This window comes from Thalia democratica, chromosome 2 (assembly GCF_965202585.1).
Source record: "Thalia democratica chromosome 2, ktThaDemo2.hap1.1, whole genome shotgun sequence".
Taxonomy (NCBI): Eukaryota; Metazoa; Chordata; class Thaliacea; order Salpida; family Salpidae; genus Thalia; species Thalia democratica.
The window spans coordinates 85,298,059-85,322,069 of NC_139166.1; the positions used below are offsets into that span (position 1 = coordinate 85,298,059).

At 24.4% G+C, this 24,011-nt stretch overlaps 1 protein-coding gene across 1 annotated transcript; it reads right to left on the bottom strand.

Annotated features, from left to right (window-relative positions):
• Positions 1–12,906: 12,906 nt before the first annotated feature.
• Positions 12,907–16,783, bottom strand: LOC145829378 (6-pyruvoyl tetrahydrobiopterin synthase-like). Its single transcript, XM_082937148.1, has 4 exons — positions 16,712–16,783; positions 15,594–15,707; positions 14,955–15,036; positions 12,907–13,526 (listed from the first exon to the last, which is right to left on the bottom strand). Exons 1-4 carry the CDS (start codon positions 16,741–16,743, stop codon positions 13,317–13,319), a joined length of 438 nt encoding a protein of 145 aa, XP_082793274.1. The 5' UTR covers positions 16,744–16,783; the 3' UTR covers positions 12,907–13,316.
• Positions 16,784–24,011: the final 7,228 nt, after the last annotated feature.

Genomic DNA, 24,011 nt, shown 5'->3' on the forward strand with positions numbered 1-24,011 from the left:
AAATTTTTCAGTGAATGTTTTTTTTTAGCGTTAATGTTACCGCTTCATCGTTAAAGATTTATTAAAACCATATTTTTTTACAATTTTCAATAATTTTTTTACGTTTATTGAGATTATAGTTGATTATTATACGCTATTAACTTTAGATTTTTTATTCCTGAAGTCATTCCAGGAGGTCAAATTAGTTACAATTTCTGAAGACTTTGTATTTAGCACTGTTTGAATGATAAGGATGGTTTAAAAAAACTGTTTTAACTTCTTAAATTATTCCTTAAATTACACCTTTTATTAGCAAAAAAACTCTTTTTTCTATAAAAAAATTGACAACTATATAAACTTAAATTGTATCAAAACAAAAATTCGTACGGTAATATTAGTGTGTTTACGTTTTTCAGTCTCAAAAGAAGTAGAAACTTCAGGCATAGATCAGGATTGCCTTGTTTGTGCAATCATTTCACACGGAGCTGATAAAGGAAAGATAAAAACTGTGGACGATTTTGTGAATTTTGAAGATTTATGTGATTTTTTCACATCTGAAAATTGTCCAGTGCTGGCTGGAAAACCAAAAATAATCATAAAAAGCGTTAGTATACTTCATAAACATATATTTTTTGTAACTTTAAGTTTAGTAACTGTCATACACTTTGTCCGAATTGTAAACTGTCTAATAATTTAAGTATGAGAAGAAAAATTAGATTAACAAAGATTAAAATTTTTATAAGATTTAAAGCAAACAAAACAAGCTTTTTTTCATATAGTTTTTTTTTCTGCAAAAATCACCTTTTTTCAATAACAGACTTGTATGGGAGGGGATATCTTGTATCGGAACGATATTCCAAACTTAAACATGAAAAAGCGACAGAAAGCAATGAAAAATTATAAAAAGGTTCAAAACTGTGGAGATGAAATTTGTGAGGATGACAGCTTTGAGTACGAGCTTGATATGATTAAAACTAAAAAACCAGTGACAGAAGACTTTCTGTTTTTCCACTCCACGGTCGAGGGTAACTAGCTGGACTCTTATTTAAAAAAAAGACTTTTTTTTTATACTAGCTACTTAATTATATAAAACATTTTACTTTCACAATGAAATAAAAGTAGAAATAAACATACTTTTTTATAATACACTTGATTAGAAACAACTTATCTAGTTTTCGATATAAAACTAGTTTAACAACAAACCGAATAAAAGTCAATTTTTATTGTTATTTTTCTAGTAATCATTTGTACAGAGTTCAATGTAAATTAATTCAATTAATATCGCAGGGTTTTCTTTCCAAGCTGATGAGGATGAAGAAATATGTTCATACGCGATATACGTTTTAAACAAGTTGTTTGCAAAATATGGACTGAAAAGAGAGTTATTAAGTGTAAGAAAATTGTTTGGTTTATTTACTTTGTTGAGTTACGATTTTTCAACTAATTGCTATGGATCTTTTTATAAATAAGCAATTTTTTATCTGGAGTATGTATTCTGTAAATTTTCGATTTTTTTCTAATGCCATAATATAGATAATTATACTAGTTTTTAAAGTTCAAAATCTGTTTACTACTTTTTACAACTTTCAAGCTATTTGACTAGACTTTATTTCTCAACTGTTGTTTTAATGATGCATCATTATACTACAAAACACACTGATAAGAAAAAACTGTTAAGAAAAACGTATATCATTACGTAAAACAACTTAATACAGGTAGTGACTGATACAAACTATATGATTGCAAACCACTCCTTCTGTAAGAAGAATGGACTTAAAAACATGTTTTCTTTTGAAAGTACACTAACGAAAAAGATTATTTTCTCAAGAACAAATAAGTTAGTATAAAAAACTTAGTTATAACACAGGCATATATTTATAAAAATTTGAGCGCCTTCTGTCTTGTCAAAACTCTCTTCTTTATACTAAGTTTTCGTTTCTGTTCAAATGCAAAACTTTTCTAAGTTAGGTGATTTCTTTTGTTGGAGTTTTATTAATAATTTATATTTTATACATTTACTTTCTGTATGTTTTTACAAAACTTTTTTTCCGTTACCATACGGATATTTTTTAGTGGTTTAGGCTTTGATGCGCATATACAAGTTAATCAACATTATAATAAACTAAAATAAAAATTTTATTGCAGTAGAGAAGTTAGTAACTCAGAAAAACCTGATAACTGTTCGAATAGAAAATCGCTCACAAAGCTATTCATACGCCTTGAAAACGCAACAACCAACAAGAACTTTCAGCGAGAGAAGAAATTAAGCGGCATGGAAATAATAAACATACTGGAGAAGAAGCTGTACGTGCCAGGTAACGAAAAGTCCATTTTCGACTACTTGAAACGAGGTGGGAAGTGCTCGAAAGAAAAATCGTGTGTATTAAGAAAAAGGATAAAAGAAAAGTTTGAAAAATAAAAAAAAAGTATTTTGTGTCCTATGTTTGGTTTAATGCCTTTAAATATTTTTTGTAAAAATGTTTTCAATAGTAAGTTATAAAGTTGAAATAAAAAAGCTTTATGTTTCTCTAAAGCAATACGGACTAGATTAATTTAATGAGTTAAGCCATTTAATATTTTACAACGTAAACCTTTATGTTTTGAGTTTATCTAAAAAAATTTAATGTTGTATGAAAAACTTGTTTTTTTTAATTGTTTTATTTGCTGTTATATTAGATAATAAGTACTCAGTAAAATTTTACAACTCACTTATTTTTTATGAAATGCACTGTAAAAGCTTAATTAGTTTATTAGCTTTAATATAAAGCTTTTTTAGCTTATATATTAGAAATTATAAAGTTTTACATGGTATAAGATGATTTTATTTTAATAAACGTATTAGTTATTTGATCTAATTTGAGCATATTTTATGTCTAGTTAAAGTTAAATAAAGCTTATTCAGAATTTTTGAGTATAATGATTAGTAAATTATAACTTTTTCTAAAATTTCTTGTTTTGCGCAAGATTAAATTTAAAGAATCCCGGTTTCTTTGTTGCATAACTTAACGACAACATTGTTTACAATAAGTCTTAAGTAAATTGTATGTAATATATACAATTTTTTGTAACTAAGGACTCTTTATACAACAAGAAATATAAAAAAAAAACTAGTTAATTATAAAAGTAATAAAAAATTGTCATCACAAAATAAACAGCTTACTTATAAAAAAAAACTCCTATTTTTTTCTCTAGTTTTGGTTTCTTAACTATTTTATTTTTTGAGCTTTTAACCATTTTGTTAGGTAAAAAAAAATTAAAACTATTTGAAAACTTCAATTAAAAATGTAAAATTACATCAAATTTATGTTATAACTAGTAATCTGTACTATACAATAAGTCAAGAAAAATAATTTAGCATATTCATTCTATAATTATAAGGCTTAAAACTAAAAGTTTAAAAGCTTGAATACAGTTTAAGCAAAGATTTACATTACAATAAAGCAATTAAAATAATTAAAAGTGTCTATTGAAAAAAAAAAAAAACGATAAACAAATTGTGATGAATCGGCAAGTAGTTAGTGGAGCTTAAATATTTCTACCGAACTTGTCATATAATTTTCCATTTAAAGTCACCATCGTAAAATTCGATCCCACAATGTGTCAGTACATATTGCCTAGAAACTAATACAGTAACATCTCAACCAAACTACTAAGCAGTTGTAAAAAGAAAATAGTGGTTTTATATGTTAGGCTAAAAATCTTTTTTTATATCTCACTTATTTTCAATCTTTAAAAATTTTAAATTCATAATTCTCGTTTGTTTTCAATTCATCATAATTTGATGAGTAAAGTTTTTTTTAAGTAATTTGTTTTAAAACTTGAACAAAAATGCTTAAATAAAAAAAGCAAATATATAAACATAAGTGACCAGTTAATTACAATAAGATACACAAGACACACTTTTTCAAAAACAAATCAAAACTCTATTAAACAAAAACGGTTACCCACAAGAGTTAGTTAACAAAACAATTCATTTACATGTGAAAAATTTGGATAGAATAGAGAAAATAGGACCGGAAAAATGTGTAGTTACTTTGAAAATTCCATTTATTAATAAAAGCTCGAGATGTTAGAAAAGAAAGTTGGACAATTAGTAAGAAACAGTGGCGTCGCGTGGTATCTTTGTTAGGGGGTGCTGCAGATTGAGTTGCCAACTTAAAAAATCCCCTAATTTGAAACATTAAAATAAAACTCAAGGAGTTAGAGATAAATAGGGAAGTTTTTAAGCTATAAGTCTTTAAGATATTAGCTTAAACGCTTCTTGTTATGAATATAAAAAAAACATGATATACTTAAAAATATATATTTTATACTTTTATACTTAATTTCCAATATACGAGAAATTTGTTAAAAAGTACTTTATGAAGGAAACAGATTACTATGTTGCTAAAAATTTTTATCATAATACAGTACATAAATTTACAATATATCATACATTGATAAAAAGTTTGTATGTATTAACATAACTTAATTATAAGAGCAAAATAAGTTTTTTTTTTACAGATTAGAAAATTAATTATTTTTCATGTTTAAATAACTTCTTACAATACAACTTTAAAAAAGATTTGAAAACTACGAATTTAACTATTTAAGCATCAATGGTTTTAAAAACAAAAAAAAAGAAAATATGTTTAGCAAAATAAAATTAAGGATCAAAAAATACCATTAATAACTTTTTTGTAGATTATAAAGTTAACTCAAAAAGTAAAGAAACTTTTGAAGCAACTAAAAACAAATTGCTTTAAACAGTAACTTTGTTTCTTTTGAGTTACTTAATTATTTTTTACTTGTAAAAAATAACATTACAACTGAAAAAAAAAATCACACTGGAAGGAATTTTCTTTTAAAACTTTTACAATGCAACACAAAGGTCTTGATAAAGTTATAAATATTACAGCAGTAAAAAAAATTGACTTTTTTCTTAAAATAGTTTTACACACTAAAATATTAAATAAAATTCTACTTACGTTTTAGAACATATATAATTTAAAATTACTCACAAAACTAAAAAGCAAAATTTATTCAGAATTAGCTTTCATTATAGATAATAAACAAATAAAGCAAAATTTGTTTAAAAGGTCTTTGTTTGCAAACTAAACAACTACAAGTTGTAAAATAACCTTTAAAAATTTATATCTAGAATCCACAAATAATTATCTAAAACAAATAACTTTTATCAAAAACATAATTGAAGTTAAGTCAGAATTAGTTTTAGTATACAAAATTAACAAACAAAGCAAAATCTATGTGATAGTTCACAATTTGTTGATAAACAAAACTAAAATTTGTAAAATAACCTATAAGCATTAGCATCTAATTAATGAAATACAAACTAAAAACATATAATATATCTGAAAAAAAATATATAAAGTTTAGTCAAAATTAGCATTCAGTACAGAGAATTAAAAATAAAGTAATATATTTTTAGTAGTTCACTATTTGCAAACTATAAAAATTAAAAGTTTTAAAGTAACATATAAACTTTAATACTTATCAACGATAAATATTAATCAAAAATACAAAAAAATATATATCTTTTTATAGAAAATTAAAATAAATTTACACACTCTACTGATAGAAAAAAACTTTTCATTCTCATTATTTGAGTGCTATAGTTGTTACAAAAACTGATATTGATAAAACAATAAATACCTAAAAAGTAAATATATAAAAAAGATCTAAAAATTTCTCCTTTGATTAAATCTCAGCTAAAATTATTATAGGATGAAACAATGTTTCAAATATATCTTAGCTCTAAAGACTTTAAGTTATAAAGCTAACATTTTAGTTAAAACTGCAATAGTCTTTGTAAACATAATAAACTTTTCCTCATAAAATTTTTTTTTTTAAGTAACAAACACATATATAAAATATAATTAAATTTTTTCATATAGTTCAAACTTTTAGCTTAGTCATATAATAAAATTCAAACCTCTTGATGTACACTCTTGGGTATTGAAATATCTGGTGTTGGTCTGCTGTTTTTTAACTTAAGTTTTTCAACTTTAGACAAAGCATTTATATCAAAGCGTTTAAGCTGATCCACAGTCCATTCACTATAATTTGTAGTTTGCATGTTAATATTTTTTAAAACAACCTAAAAAATTCATTATGTTGAAGTATTTGTGAAAATTTTTACACGGTACTGATATTTCAAAGCTAATAATTTTTTTTTCAATATGAAAAGTATCTTGTAATATATAAGCAAGGCTTTCATATAATATCTAATGCTAACTTTTGTTATAAAAAATGATAGACCCCCTATGTCCTTAACAAACTTTCTATTAACTTTATACCTTAAATAACTTTTTCATTTAAAATAAATAGATGAAACTTGTTAGTTTTAATACAGGTTGATATAAGTTTAACTATGAGAATTGTCTTTTGTTGTGTAAGCAAGTTTATCTAAAAACTTTTATGTATTTGCCTAAAAAGTCAAATTGGAGATAAAAAAATAGTTTGATTTTGTAAGTCAGTTTGTACTTCCCTCTGATTAAAAAATTTTGGTGCTCTCTAACTTTAATTAACTATATGTCAAAATTCAATTCAAAGAGTAATTCAAAACAATTTATAGTTTTCTTAAAAGTCTACAAAATAAGCTCAAGCTGTATAAACTAATTTTATAAATGCTTTAATATCAATTAAAAGTTCATGTCAAACCATACAGAAATCATTGAGTGGTATCAGAGTTCTTTTAATTTTTTTTGATCAGAATCAAGTAAATGCTTAAAATAAAACTAAGGCAACAACAGGTTCTTTATGTAAGGAATTTTATTAAAAAAAAACTATTTCTCTATATCATACCTTTTCCTTTATTTTCAGCTATTGTTAACAAAGTTTTTTAGCAAAGTAATTAAGATTTTTTTAATTTTTTAATTTTTTGAGTTTAAAATATTATTTTTAATATCTTTCATCAAAATCTTGTTCTAAAAATTTTTACACTAAGTTAAGAAAACTTTAGGTTGTAGATATCAACTTGAAAACTTTTATTTTTTACACAAATTTTATCACAAGGCAGTTACATTTAAAACTTGCATGTAACTTGTTAGCTACATATTGCTTATTTCAATACTAAAAATTATCAAAAAACAAAATTATCTATATTTAAAAAAATTAAATAATTTTATGTAAATAAGATAGTTAGCCTTTGTTTTCTTTTACTTTAAGGTAATCTGGAATAAAAAATTATGATATATGAAACAACAAATTTAATGACCATTTTTTAAAGAATTATCAATAAAACACACACAAATTTATTGAGTTTTAAAATTTTTTTAATAATGTCCTTTAAAAACTTGTTAGAACTTTTGGCTTATATAGTATTTTTGTATATGTGTTGACCACTGGGTTTTGATGTTGCAACTTTCACCTAAAAAACTAAACTTTGCTTTTACTGTATTCAAGTTGTTTAGATTTAGTAGATTTTTCATTGTATAATGTTGAAAAACTATTTAACAGCATATTCATATTCACTATATTCTTTATATTCAGTTTAATTCACACAGCGCTGCATTGAATGCAGCTCTAAAAATAAGCTTTTCAACAACTTTTTGTATAGGAAATTTGTATATGTTTAAAATGCAGCGGACACAGTTTTAGCTTGCAGCGCCAGCCATTTAACGAATATTTGAAAATTGAATGTAGAATTTGATAAACTAACAAATTATCGTTAAGTTTAATGAAAAAAGCAGGAAAACTGAAATAAAGGAAAATTTTCTTTTTTCTTCTTTTTTTTTATAGGTGGGACTGCAGCTCCAGTGTGCCACCCCACGCGACGCCCCTGGTAAGAAATACTTACTACGCAGCGAACCCTAGAATTGTTTTTACCTCTAAACCACTAATAACACCAGGTGGTAAGGATCCAGTATCAAAATTAAATAAAAGTATGGTAGTCTACCAGTACATTTGCTGTTGTACAGCAAGTCATATTGGATTAACAACTAGACATCTAAGAAAGAGAATAAAAGAACACATACCAAAATGTGTAGAGAACTTTTGCCTGTCAGATAAGAAAGATGATATTCCGGTTAATGTTTTAAACGCATCTAAACGGTCATCTATTTCAGAACATTTAATTTATAATCCAACTTGTGCAAACAATTATAATATGGATAGATTCAAAATTATTAAAATTTGTAGTAATGTTTTTGATTTGATTAAGTTAGAAGCCATTTGTATTTTGTTAAGGAAACCTGTTTTATACAAGCAAAAAGATTTTGACTATACTGTTTCTTTATTTTCGTAACAATTTATAAGAATTGTTCACTTTATTTTTGTTTGGTTTTACTGTATATTAATTATAACGAAAATGGACTTATTTGGTTTTAACTTTTACTGATTGTTTTTGTTTTTTATTTATCTCTTGATTACTTTATGATTACTTGGTTATTATATAAGTGTGTAAAATCTTATTTTTTGTTAGCATTGTACTCTACTAATGAGAACGAAACTACTGAAGAGAATTGCTTGAAATATATTTAGTGTTTTTGAAAATGTGTGTCTTGTGTATCTTATTGTAAATATATATAAACGTATTATTTTTAATTTAAATGCAGGCACATTTCAATTTAGTAAGTAATGCAAATGTTTGTTTTGTTTATTACTATTTTTTGAAATGTAACATTAACTTTCAAGTTTAACCATTTTGTTTAGTAAGAAAAATTAAAACTACTTAAATTGTTAAAATACAAATAAAATTTTTTAAATAAACTTTATTAAAAACTAAAATCTGTACCATCTAATGACCTAATAAAACTACGTAGACTTATTAAAAACTTGTTAGGGAAATGAATAAGTTAAGTTTAAAAAAAAACTTAAAAATTTTAATGTAATTTTAGTAAAGATTCAGTATTATATAAGAAAAAAAGCTTCTTTAAAAAAAACGATATACAAGTCATGATGAATCGGCAAGTAATTAATGGAGCGTTATTAATTGTTAACCTCGCTAACAATATATTTTACCCTTCTTTGTAGCCGGCATCGTAAGGGGCATATAATTACTTATCCCCTGATAGGAAGGGATTCGAACCCACGACATATCAGTATATCGTGCTCAGTAGCCATGTAGTAACATCTCGACCAAACTACCAAGCAGTTGTGATGAGAAAATTTAGTATTTATCTGTTAAATTACAAAGCTCTTTTTATTCTCTCATTTAATTTCTATCTTTTGAAATTTAAATTTTTCCTCTTGTTTATTCAGTTATATTATAATTTGATGCCTGAAATTTATTTAATAAAATAGTAATTTGTTTCATCACCAAAGATACTAAACAGAAAAAATCTCTATTTAAAATATTTTCACACTTTTTTTTAATGATAAAGTCCTTTCAAATATAGTGGTTTGTTAAAAATATTTAACCTACAATTTTTTTGTTAAGACAGTTAAAAACTAGATTTCAAAATAAAAACTTAAAAACATGAGTATAATTTTAGTAAAGTTTCAGTATAAAATACTTCATAATTGTACAAACTATTGTAAAAGAACGACATACAAGTTGTGATGAATCGGCAAGAAATTAATAGTGAGTGATTGCTTTCTCGAAGTGGGAGGGGATTCGAACCCACGACATTTCGTTTTCGCTCTCAACAGCCAATGTAGTAACATATCGACAAAACTACCAAACTACGTAGTAATTTAAAAAGAAAACAGGGAATTTATATGTTTAGTTGCAAAGCTCTTTTTTTTCTCTTTAATTTTTTGATTTAGATTTTGAATTTATGTTTTGATTTAAATTATAAGTGTCAAAGAAAGTATATATTTTTTTATGGTAATTTAAATTTTTGAATCTATTTATAATTTTTCTTTACTATATATTAAAAAAAAATGTTTTCCAATTTATATTAAATAAACCTTATAAATAGTCGTTTTTTGGATAGCAATTAAGCCAAAAAAAATGTTTTATCATACTTTCAAAAAAAATATATACTGTATGTAAATTAAACAAACCTTTGTTTTAAAACAAAAACGACATACTAAGTCATGATGATCGACAAGTAGTTTTACCCTACTTAATATTTGGATTTACTGATTTTACTGATTTACTGATTAAGTAGTATGATTTTATTCGACTACTTTACCCCGTCACGGTCATCTCTCAGTTCGGGGATTCGAACCCACGACACATCTGTATATCGTACTCAGCAGCCGATGTATTAACATCTCGACCAAACTACTAAGCAGTTGTGATGAGAACATAGAGTATTTATATGTGAAGTGAAGTTATAAAGCTCTTTTTATTCTCTCACTTAACTTCTACATTTAAAACTTATGATTGTTTTTTGTATAACTTTATCAACTTTTGATAGATTAGATTATTTAAATTAAAAGTTATTAGTTTCTATATTAAAAGCAAAACAATTAAATGGAAAAAGTAATATTGTTTATTGTACGACAAAAAGCGCTCAAAAAATTTAGACCAAGGACCTGGTGTACAAAAAAACCTTTCAATTATCGAATTTGCAACTCATAAGAACTAAAACCAATTTCATTCTAACATAAACAAAAACGACATACTAGGTCATGGTCTTCGTCAAATAGCTATATCTCGATTAATATTACATATAACAACTACCTTACCCTACTATCAACCACCGACGACTAGGGATTCGAACCCACAACATGTCACAGTATATTGCGCTTAGAACTCAATATAGTAACATCTCGACCAAACTACTAAGCAGTTTTGAAAAGAAAACATGGTATTTATATGTTAAATTAAAATGCTCTTTTTACTCTCTCATTTAATTTCAATCTTTTAAACTTAAAATTAATGGTTCATGTGAACTTTAAATTCCACTATATTTAAAAGGTTATATTTGTTTTCAATAAAAATGATTTGGTTTAATATTAAAAACTAAATGGTTTAAGTAAAAAGCCTACCAAACAGTTTTGATGAGGGTTCTTATTTGTAAAAGTACAAAGCTTTTGCTATTTTATAATTTAATTTTTACCTGCTGCCCTCAAAATAAAACCTGCGAAGTATTTTTTGCTCAAAACGTACCTGATTAAATACATTAATAACAAAAGTTTTTGTTGTGAAAGCTCACAATTAAGATTGTTAATTTAACAACTACTCATTTCTAGTGGTCTACTATCATATATTTGTTGTAAAATAGTGTTTTTATGCCGATTACGACAAATATTTTTCATACAGGCAGCAAACAATTTTTTGTAAAAAACTGGCCCCAGGCTTATAAAAAATTGCCGACCTCTGATTTAACAACAAAATTTTTATCATTCATAGCAAGTTTGTTTCTTTTATCAAAGAAAACTTTGTAGAAAAACTTCTGTTCAAAAAAGTTACTTGTCATAAGACAAGTTTTATAATTTTACTCAATGATTGTTTTTTGTTAAATGTGAAATAAAAGTTTACAAAATCAAAGGTACCAACTTTTAAAACTATATTACCTTTAAGTTTTTTGTACAATGTTAGCTCTTAACCTATAAACGTTATCACTATTAAAATAATATTTTTTCACTACTTGATAAAAATTACATTATGTATTCACTAAATATATATGGAACATATTATTTATAAACCTAATATAAACAGCAAGATAATATTGGTGTTGCTAAAAGAGAAATTAGATTTAGGATTGCCATTGGTTTTTGAGAAATTTCTTCCAGATTTACTGAATTTCTTCCAGATTTTTCAAAAGTACACATTTTTGGGACTATTTTTAGTTTAAAGTTAAGTTTAAGGTAAAAACTGCGTAGTGTAGTTAAACAACATTGAAAAGATACTGTAAAGCTACTTTGGCTGTGTCTTTTAATATAAAAAATTGATGATGACATAAAATTTTTAAATAAATATAAAAATTGTTTACAATAACAGGTTTTATATTTATTTTTGTTCAAAATTCTAGTTTTTTCCACTTTTTTTTCCAAAATTTCTCAAGTTCTAGAATTTTCTACGATTCCAAGTTTTGTGGCAACCCTGTATATACTAAATCAAGTAAAAACTTATTAATTTTAAAAAGGCTCATAGTATACTTTTTAAACGTTGCAAAAATAAATATTTTTGTTTTAAAATATGACTAAACAAGTCTTTATAAGAAAAACAAGTTGTTAAATAGACACATGTAAAGATATATGAATCATTTTTCTCAAAACAAACACGTTATAACTACATTGTTTTTAGTTTTAAAATGTACAGAGAAAAAAAGGTAAAACATATTATATTTTGTAATAGAATGATAAAACGTGTTGAAACTGAAAATATTTATAGATTGCGATGCACATAAATTTTACAAGTAAATATTAAACTATTTTTTTATATATCTATTCTGGATGTTTACGTATTTAAAGCATATCTAAAGGTGATTAAACTAACGAGATATACACAATTTTATTGGCTTATTTATAAAAAAAATTTCAGCGGCATCCAAACTTTAGTACTTAAGTTTTTTTTCAAATGTTAATTAAAATTGTTACTAAATTTTGACCAGAGAAATATACAAACTAAAAAAATAAAAACAAAGTAAACACAGAATTTTTACATAATGATTTTAAAATATTGCACTGCTAAAAAACACCACGAAAAACACTAAATATATTAGAAATAAAAAACATGTTAAAACTATTTTTATTAAATTTACAAGGCACAGTTAAATTTTCAGTACAGCAAAAAAAAAAACTTTAACTGCGGCAAAAATACTAAACCTAATACGCACATAATTGAAAGAAAAAACGAAATATTAATCTGGCACTTGATATTTTTTTAAACTTTGTTTATTATTTTTCATAAAATTTTTTTATTTCTGAGAAATAAATTGTTTTTATAAGGTAAAATTTTCTATAAATATACTTTGAAGTCAAAAATTAAAAACTTAAAATATAAAAATTTTTTAAAATTTAGTCAGTACTTAAGAAAATTGTATACACATTTAGAAAAAACTGCAACATTTGCAAATAATTGACACTTTTAAAATTTATTTTATTCGAATAAATTTCTAGAATTTAATTTCTTTACTTTTTTAACAAAAGTTATGTATGCTAATACATGTGATTTCTATGTTTATAAATACATACCAAAAATTAAAATCAGCCACATGTGTTTCAAGAGAAACTCATACACAAAACAACCAATCACAACCCACTAAACAAAAAAGCCACGCGACAAACAGCAACCAACCAAACACCATTTTTATACATAGCCAAACAATTTGCAATTTAATTTAAACTATTATAACAATTTATTTAAAAACATAACTTAATTTATTATATTCTTTGACAACATTTTTTGATACAAAACTTAAAAATAAGAGTTAATCACGTCCAAATTAAAAACTTTACAGACACAACACTCTAACAGAGCCATTACAAAATTCAACCAATCAGACGCCTCCCTTGTACACGGCCGAGCAGTTTTCTGTCTCGTGTATCTTCACCTTCTTCAGCACGAACCCCTCCCCCCTCAAAACATCAGACAGTTGCCGCCACACGAACACGCAGATGTTTTCCACAGTTGAGGGATTTCCCCCGTTTTGAAAGAACTCCACGTCCTTGTCCAGGTTGCGGTGGTCCATCAAGTCCATGACTCTTTCCTTTAGAAAATAACAAATTTGAAATTTATAATTACACATATTTGTAAAGTTTATAAACTAGTAACAAATGTATTTTTTAAGTTATCATGTAACAAGACTATATTATTGTTTTTTTTTTGTGAAATTTTTTATAACAATACAAACATTTTTAGTATTAATTTTTAAATAGTATATACAAAGGAGAAACTCAATGCAAAAACTAAACATATTCCACCTAAACAGCATGAAATATATTTATTTTTTGCATTGAGTGTCTCTTTTGTATATATTGTTTTGAAATTAATTGGCTTCAAATGTTTTTATTGTAAAGGAAGAATAATATTGTAAGTCAGATTAATTTATATTATACAATATTCAATACTGAAATTATAGCTATTTGACAAGCTAGTGGCACTTCAAGCTAGAATAAAACTGTTTATAACAACAACAATGTAAATAGTTCAGTTTCATTTTGTGTTCATAATAATTTTAATACTAGTTTTTAACTAGATAAAACTTACAAAATTCGGATATACAGTAACAAAAAACATACAGATTTATTTGCATGATTAAGTCAGTGTTTTATATGTGTTTTACTGTTATAGAAAAATACAAAAGAAATTGTATATTGTTAACACAGGCTAACTGTTGATAGTTTTTAAAACAAGTTTTAATATTAATATCACTAATGAAATCAACTAAAAAACATAATAGTTTTAGCAGTTAAATAATGTACTTCATTATCTACTGGGTACTGACAGATTTTCATGACTTTAAAACTGATTATTTCACTTGATAACAAAATTTTGGACCAACAAATCTATGTAGGGCTTTTATGTTTTAATCAAAGGTTGCAAATTAGTTTCAACAAAGATAGATTTTAATAAATAAGCTATACAGGTGTTTTTGCTTAAAGTATAACTTTTTGTAGAGAGATTAGTTTAATCATTGTCAATAGACAACGAAAAGCTTATAATGTCAATAGCTGAACAATTTTTATACTTTACTTTTGAAAAAAAAACTATTGTGGTCTAAGAAAAAATTGTACGATATAAAATAACATTATTATAGTTCATAATAAATAACAGCCTATGATTAAAAAATTGTTAAAGACTTTACTTATTAACTCTAAGAAAAAACAAAAACAACTTTTAAAAAGATAATAGCATAGAGTGCTAAAATAATACAAAAAATTAAAATGATGTTATGATATAAAACCAATACGTTTAGTTAAAACTCCCATTAAAAGCAGTCTATTATTTTTTGTTTTTATGCCTGTAGTGGACTAGTTATAAAAGTTTTGCAATAAAATAACTTGTGCTAAATAGTTAAAAATAATAAGGTTAAAAACGCAAAATATAAAAAAAAAACTTGTATTTAGCTTCACTGTCAAAAAACTTAATAAGTTACGTACATGGAAAACAAATAATTTATATTTAATCCCCTCACTTGCATGAACTTCTTCAAAGTAACAAGATTTATAACCATTCCAGTTTTTGGGTCTATATTGCCTTCGACTGTTACTTTTATTCTGTTTTTTTTAAAGATTAAAAATATATGAAAAAAGCTTTGAAGAATCAAAAGTGAAAAAGTCTTGTGTAAATACCATTTATGAAAATTCCATAACAAATTATTGGCAAAAGAAAATAACATAAACTAAGTTTTGGAGAAAATAAAAGTAAGAAAATATTAGTTAAAAATAAGCAATAATGCATATAAATAGTAAAGATGTAAATCGCAAAATGGTTAGTTTAAAAATTATAAACTCTTACTTAACATTTATATACAACATTACTGACTAAAAAATTTTACAAATTAAATATGAAAATAACTCTACAAGTTTATTATATATCTAGTCAGAACAAATATTTTAAATAACTTTTCTTTAACTTTTCTTTAAATGTTTTAAATAACTTATAATAATCTTTTAACTTTAAAATTAAAAAGCAAGCAAAGTAAACAAATTTTGCAAATACTCTTTGAATACTTGAAACAATAAAACCAAATGCTTAGCTTCAAGTTAATAAACTTAACAAAGGCCAGCCATATAAATAAAAGAGGGCTAGTAAATAACTTTGTGAAACTAACATATAATTGTGCCCATGTCCGTTCGGCCAGTTGCACTTTCCATACAACTTTTTGTTTTCCTCATCAGTCAGGTGTATTGAATGAAGTCTGTGGGCCGCACACAAGTGAATTCTCCTGTTAAAAATGTCATAAATAACTGTTTTATTAAATAATTAGTGTTTATTTTAACAACTTTATAAACTAACTTAACTTTTAAAAACATATTGTAAAAACAAAAAGTCTTCAGTTTTTCAACTCTAAAAAATAAAATGAAATACCTATTCTATTATAAAAAGTTGTATTGTATCAAATACCGAAAAGTATATCAAATACAAAGTTTTAAAAAAAGTTTAAAAAAAAACCTGCTTAAAAAACTTTATCCACAACAAAACTAATTTTATCACAAAAGTTGAGACTTTTTAAACAATTCAAAGTGATTTTTTTTAACAAGCTTGGTTTATTTACACTTCTAAAAAATTGTTTAAAGTTATTTTTGTACATTTTTATAAAACATTTTTTAAGAAACTAAAAATACTAAAATATATATTTGATCACATACTTATTGTCATTATTAGCAAATATTGTCAATCTTAAAAAATTATAAATTTTCTATAAAGTTTGTAACAAACATATCAAAAGTAAGATAGATAACACAGCATTAAGAAACAAGAGTTAGTATTTTTTGTCCAGTTCTTAATAAAATATTTTAATAAAAAAGTATCAAAAATTGTAAAAAATATTTTAATTGCTTGCATATAAAATTAACGTTAAAGTATAACTTTTAACTAGTTTTATTTAAACAAAATTTTTATTTATTTTATAAAAACAAATGTTTTATGGCTTAGTAGACGTAAAGTGCACTTCAAATAATAGTATCTTCAATTAACGTATTCAACTACCAATGACAATTTAATTTATAATAAACATTAATTTTAAATTGTCTAAACTTGTTTTCATCCTTTTTTATGCAAAAAAATCATTTATGATTAAATGTTAAGCATTAAGTGTAGTAAAACAGCTAAAAATAAAGCTTTGATGTCAAATTGAATACCACAACGGAATTTTTGATTTACATTTTAATTTTAAAGTTTAATTTGTTTAAAAAGTTAATAATCAAAAACAACAGTTAGTTATCTCACCTTGTAACCAGACACTTCCCAAATGACTCCATGAAGAATTTGTAAATTTTTAAACTAATTATACTTTGAAAAGATAAATCTAAAATAGTTAAAACTTTCATTCTATTTGTTTTCATACAAAATAAATTCAATGATGAAGTAAATTACTTAATTGGATCTTAAGTTAGTAGTACCACAATTTAAAAATAAAAAAGTTAAAAAAAAACAATATACAAAGTTATAGAAGTAATTGATAAAATTACCTGTATTAGTAGTACCAGAATCATAAGGAAAAAGAAGCTTTAAACAACTCAAAAACTTTTTTATGAATATAAATAATCATTATAATATTTCTTCAATTAAAGATGTAACAAGTAAATAACTTTAAGGTCTTAATTAAAAAAACAACTAAACTTTCAGTTGCTCTTTTGTTTTTTTAGTATTTAAGATAGTTTTTAAGATGTAAGAGTTCAAAATTTAGGAGTATAATAAGTTATTTTCAAAAGACACAAATTTCTTAATACAAAATTTGCACTTTTTAAAAGTATTAGCTATTTTTTATTTAGTTCTACAACAAACAACTCTTTCTATCTTATTAACACCTTAAAAATTAAAACCATATATCAACTAATCTAAACAACTTTTAAACAAATAAGTGATATTTTTGTAAATCTTGATAATTACCTTTTAATTTCAACCTTATGGTCACATCACAATTGTAAAAAAAGGTAACAAAATTTATTTAGTTTTAAATTTTCCCTTTATACATGAACTTATCTTAAAATATAAACAGGTTATAAACAGTGTTGCCACTTTATAAGTCAAAAAATGTTATAAGTCATCCTGAGTTTTCCAAACATTTAACTTTTTTTTTAACTTTTCAAAATCAATAAAAGCAAGTTGTTCAACAAATTTGCTTATAAAACTACAAAATATTGAAACCAAATTGACGAAATCTCGTACAGTTCTAGAAAAATTTGGCCTAAGTTATTTTGATTTTTTTATTTATATCAAACTAGTCTGAGTTATACTGAGTTACCATGCTATTTTCAAAAAATTAAACCACCCTGAGTTATCCTGAGTGTGTTGCAACCATGATAAAATTATCTTTGCTGTTTTAGATATCTTGTGTTAAAAATTACAGCAAAGCAGTAATTTTTATTTAATTTAATACTTTGTATAAACTTCAGTAATTTTTTTTATCTTCATTTAACATTAAAGTTTGTACTGTCTTGCATGTTTTATTTTTTATTATGATGTTTAACAAAAAAAATAGTCTACTAAGGTAATTCTGTAAATCATTAATGTATATTTTAAACAATGAAGGTCACAGTGATACACGCCCTTTAAATCTCAAAAATTTTTTTGAGCAAAGTAAAATTTTACCAACAAAAAACAAAACCTTCTTATATCACAGTTTGTTAAGCAAAACTCACACTGTCAATTGCTTTACTTAAAACTTTTAAAAAAAATTTCACACTATTTTTTTACAATATAATTAGTGTACAGCAAAAACTAGCTTGACCATTCAATTTTTTTTAATATTTTGGTTTAAATAAGTTTAGCAAAATATTTTACAGAAATTAAACTAAACTGAAGTGCAAATTATAATTAATATTATTGTAAAAACAGTTAAAAGTTAAAAAACAAAATTAATTTATTTTGTAAATTTTTATTGTTACAGACTAGTTTAATTTATGTTCCTAGTGTACAGTAAACATGTTTGCCAACTATTAAATAAATAAAAAACATGCACAAAGACATTTTTGCACAAGGGAAACTTATGCACGAAAATACTTCTGCACAAAGGTACATTTTTTCACAAAGGGTCACTTTTGCATATATAAAATATTTATATAAAACTGTTTAATAAAAAACTAAAATGGAAAAAAAAGTTAGCAACCTACAGTAAGGGTTAGGAGTAACAGTGGTAGAAAAAAATAAAAACTATTTAGTAAAAATTATAAAAAAAACATATATATTAATCAACCCTTACAAAAGTGTCTTTGTATGAAAGTTCTCTTTTGAGAAAAATTGACCCTTTCTGCAAAAGTGTCCTTTTGTGCATACAGGTTATCAACAAAAAAAAAAGAAAAATGTGAACGCTCACGACTATAATCAATGGATTGTTTGGAGAAAGACCTTTCGGTCATCGAGCCTAACACCATACATTTTATAACATTAATTTTTGAGTAGTTTGAAGAAACTTGAGATCTATGAAAAATCAATATTGTTGTATACTTTTTTTCAATTTATAATAATTATTATTTAAATTAACTCAAAACTAAATAATTTCTTTTAAATAATTAATTTTATACCTCTTTTTTATACCCATTTCTGCCAATATTTACAGTGTAAACCATAGTCTACCATGGGCAACACACTGTCTCCTCCCCTAGATTTAAATTTTTACGATCATGTATGTTCAAATTTTTCTTGTTGCTCTTTTTACAAGAACAACCACGAAAAATGCAACATAAAGTTCCATAATAACATAAAAAGGGAGAAGTTGTGAAAATGCAGTGAAAAACTTAAACATATATCTCATTTTTAAATATATAAACAATAAGAAACATGAGTATAAAACAAAAACTGTAAGTCATACTATACTTTAAAAAAATCTGTAAATTTTCTTTTTATGTGCTTAAATTTATTTAAAAAGTATATTTAGTACTTCTTTTATATGTTTTAACTCATATATGATTGCTAATTCTCATAACTATAAATAATGTAAAAAAAACTTTGGGCGATCTTAAAAAGAAATCATACTATTTAATGTATAAATAAATTTTAAAGAAAACTTGATAAATATCCAATAACATTACATAAAAACAAGTTAAAAAGTAAAACTTAACTTTTAGAGTTAACTTGATAATGGATCAAGAGACACAAAAATTATATTAGTCAAAAAAAATCATACTAAAGACAAAAACAAAATATGCTTTAATATAATACTCTACATACTTAGAAAATTTCATTACTTGTACAGTGGACTCAACAGTTGTTTTTATTAATAACATTGTTGACAATTTAACAAATAAATAATTTTAAAACTATTAAAGATAGTTAAATATAGTATTATACCTCTGTAAAAAAAATCTATTCATCTAGCTCATAAATTGATATAAGTTTATTGATTGACAAAAAAGAAGCTCAAATAATTGGTCTTAGGACATAGTGCACACAAGGACAAAAAACCTTTCAGTAATCAAGTTGCACACCACATATACCTTTTAACATCTTATCCAGGACTAAGTTAAGTAAAATAAAAACTAAACTAACCTATCTTTAGCCACATTTTTAATAGAGATAAAACAATAACCTAAATAACAAATTTAAAAAAAACAAAACCAAGCCATCTCTGCCCACACCAAGTCAAACCACCATCAACCAGCCCAAAAATAGATTACAGATATAAAAATACCAACAACTTATCTTAGTTGTTAAAAGATATAGAGAAAATTAAGTTTGAATTCTATCTGATTGATTTTTAAGTAAAAACAAAATAGTCCAGATTGAAAAGCTCCAAGGTAGCTCTGATCTTTTAGGTTTCTTGGAATTTCTTCCCATACTTTACATCCAATATAGGATAAGTTTTTAGAACCATAAAAACTACTCTAGGGATATAGTAATTTGTCTCTGAAAACCTTGTTGAATGATAGTGAATTTTATTTAATCTTGTAAATTAAGGCTTAAAGTTGACTAGCAAACTGAAAAATCAAAAACCAAAATAAAAATAACTTACTTATATACCTTCAAGTATTTGTTTTAATATTGATGAAGGTTTTTATTTAGTCGTTTTTTAAACCAGATCTTTTGACTTTATTAGTGATCGGAAAATTCATTTTATATATTTTTTTCGAAAGGTTGTGTAATACAAGTTTTATAGTAAACTATAATTACTATTAGCATTCATGAATTTAAATAAACAGTTAAGTTTAATGGTCATTTCTGAACCTCGCATTAGGTTAATTCCCAACAAAGAAAAAAATTGTTGATTAATTTTATTAAACATTTAATTACGATGCAGCATTTTGTGTAGTATTCGCCATATTCAAAATTGTGTTCAATACGTAATTACTCTTATAAAGCATTTACAAGAGTAAAAAAATTGAGTAACATCTGGTTATTAAAGGTCTGAAATTTAATAGAAAATAGTTTTGTTTAACTTTATTGTAAATTATGTCACAAAGTCAGCCTTTTTTTACAAATATCATAAACTAAAATAACTTTGCTTCAAAATTTTCCTATTTAATACTGTCAGCTGCAAATCGAAAAGCTTCTGACTCACTAACATTTTAGTTATTTAGATTTTAAGTTTTGATTGATAAATTTTTATTTGTATTTATTTTTTATAATTGTTTAAGGTTTATTAGAGACAATGGTATAAAATATAGGGTGCACGACTATTCAAATTCGGACAATTCAAATTCCGACAATTAAAATTCTTCAAAAAAAATTGAAAGGGCCATTACTAAAAAAGTAATTTATATTTGTCAAATGTAAAAAATAAACATGTAGGTCCTATTAATATCTATAAGTCATTTTTTCTTTTTGAAAACATTAAATATCTTTTGAGATATGGCTTAAATAAAGTAAAAAACATAGTTATTTTTAGTAGATTTAAAGTATCTTAAAAAATACTAAGAATTTTGCAAAAAAGAAAAAAGTAGCTTGTAGATATTAACAAGATCTACATATCTAGTTTTTTTATTTTTTTAAAATTTATATTACTTATTGAGATATAGTCTTTTAAACATTTTTTTAAGAATTTGAATTGTCGAAATTTGAGTTGTCCGAATTTGAATTGTCATGTAACCTAAAATATATTATACAAATTGTTAAAAACAAAAACAAATAAAAATTAAAGTACATTAATCATTTAGTTCTGTATTATTGCTTTACCTCATTTGCATAATATTCTGAATGGAAAAATTTCCAAAACCTTACAAATGCAGCCGACTTCTTTATTGGAGTTAAAATTAGTCATAAAGTAAATATAAACGTCTCCCTGAAGGTCTGTAAGTTTAAAGCTCAGTGTTCTATTTTATTTGAAAAAACGAAAAAAATATATAGAAAGTTTCCTATGAAATTTAGAATATTTTTAAAAATTATTTGTTGTTTTTCTTTTGAAATATTTAGAGGTCTGTACACTGTAGTAAAAACGGGAACTGCTCAGTTCCAACCCGCGATCAATTTCTATCAAATACGAGATCCGCTTACAGACCAAGGTTTCGGAGTAACAACGATAGTGTAAAATAAAAAAAAAAAACAATATAAACTAATAGATAAAAAAAATAAAAGTTTTGGTGGAAACTGTAAATATACCAATAAATCATGCTGGATTGTGCAGTTTTAATAAAAAGTAAACAATTAATTTCTTTTTAATTAAGTTTAAAACGAAAGCACTGTTGAAACTTTATAAATTAGATTTTTAGTGCATAAACTATTGAAACTAATTATACATGGATTTTAAGCACTTTTTGTTAAAAAAAATGTCAACAAACAAACTTTTTAGTCGATATAATTCAACCGTAAAAACAAAAAAAAATTAAAAGGAGCTTAATTTGGGAACAAAAAATTACCATAAATAAAACTAACTGTTTGATCGGAGTTTTTTCAAAAATATATTTATCTCCGTAAAACTTCGTTATTAATTAAGCATACTGAGTACATTTACTTTAGCACATTTTCCGGATTCTAGTGGCCTTGTAATATACTCCATCTTCATAAGGTTTAAGTAGTTGTCAAAAAATAAATATTTACATAAGTCGGTACTTTCGGAGCTGTGTACGTGTGAGGCAATTTTTTTTTTTTTTGGTTTTCATAAAAAAACTAACTTTTAAAATTATACAAATTTAAACATGATGAGTTCCGTAGTAAGTATTTACTTAAGATTAAAGTTTAAAGTATATGACAGTAAATAACGGAGTTTTTATAAATTGATGGACATTGTATATGAGCTTTAAATATAATCGAAAAACAATAAAATAAGTCATGTGTTTAATTAAATACAATGATTATCCAATGAAGGAATGACAAGTTTAATGAAAGTGTGTTCAAAAGATGTTTCCATAATAAAAAAAATAGTTCTTGGAATTTATTATATAAAAAAACTTATGCTTTTTAATTAAATATTTCTAGAATCTAGAGAATTTATTAAGTTTCGAAATAAGTTAAACATTGTGTATGAAAAAAAAAGGCAAAATTTTGATTTAAAACGTGAATATTAGCAAACTATTTATGTTGAACTAAAACAAAGTTGTAATTAATTTATAAATAGACAATATACTTAACATTTAATTATTGTCGTGCAATGAACAAAAATAATCTGTCGTAAACTTGTTTTGATTCTATTGAATTAAATTTATTTTTTCATTGTTCTTAGTTTACAACTAATGATACTAAAGCTAGAGGTTAAAAATTAGGAATAAACTTGGTTTGCATATAAAGAAAACGTTTGTATAAAAGTATTCAAAGTAAATTTACTCTATCAAAAATTAAACATTTATTTAGTTAGTGCACAATACCATTAATAAACAAGTATTGATAAAGATATAAATAGACAAAACTTGATTATAACTTTGTTGAGATTTAAAAGTTTTACTTTTTAACTCTATATACCTAAGATAGTTTTTATTGATAGGTAAACTTTTATAGTAAATTTTCCTACGAAAAAAGTATAAACACTTGTGTAAGTACAATTGATTAAATTTCGTTTTGATAAATGTAAGTTTACTTATGTAAATTTTTCAAAAAAACATTTCAACTACGCTTTTACTAAAATCAATTAACGCAAAATTTCAAATTTTAGAAACCAAGTTGCAATTTTTTTAATTCAAACAGTGTTTAGCTATCCGTACACCTTAAAGCATTCAATAAGGAAGTGTAGAAAAATAATCGTGTATTGAATAAGCGTTCCAAACAGTTTTCCACAACTTTGTTCAATACTTTTCATTCTGTAAGCAGAAGCGAATGACAAGTAGATGTTTTAAAATAGTGTTTTGTTTTAATCAAAACTGTGTAACTAAGAACTTTTTTTGCTAGTTATATTAGTTTGCAATTGCGTTTTCAAATTTGTTGTGTTTATGTTTGATTTAGTCATGACTCATTTGTATGAAATAAAAACCTTTTAGCAAAAAATTTTTAACAAGAGTTGTTTTGTATAGAAAGTTTTATTTTTAACTTGATGTGAATATATTTTAGTTTGAGTCGTTTTACTTTTAATTACTACTTAAGGTAAGCTCTGTTTTGATTTTAGTTTATAATTTTATAAATTTTTTTAAATAGTTTATTAAGGTTTATTTCAAAGCAGTGTTTT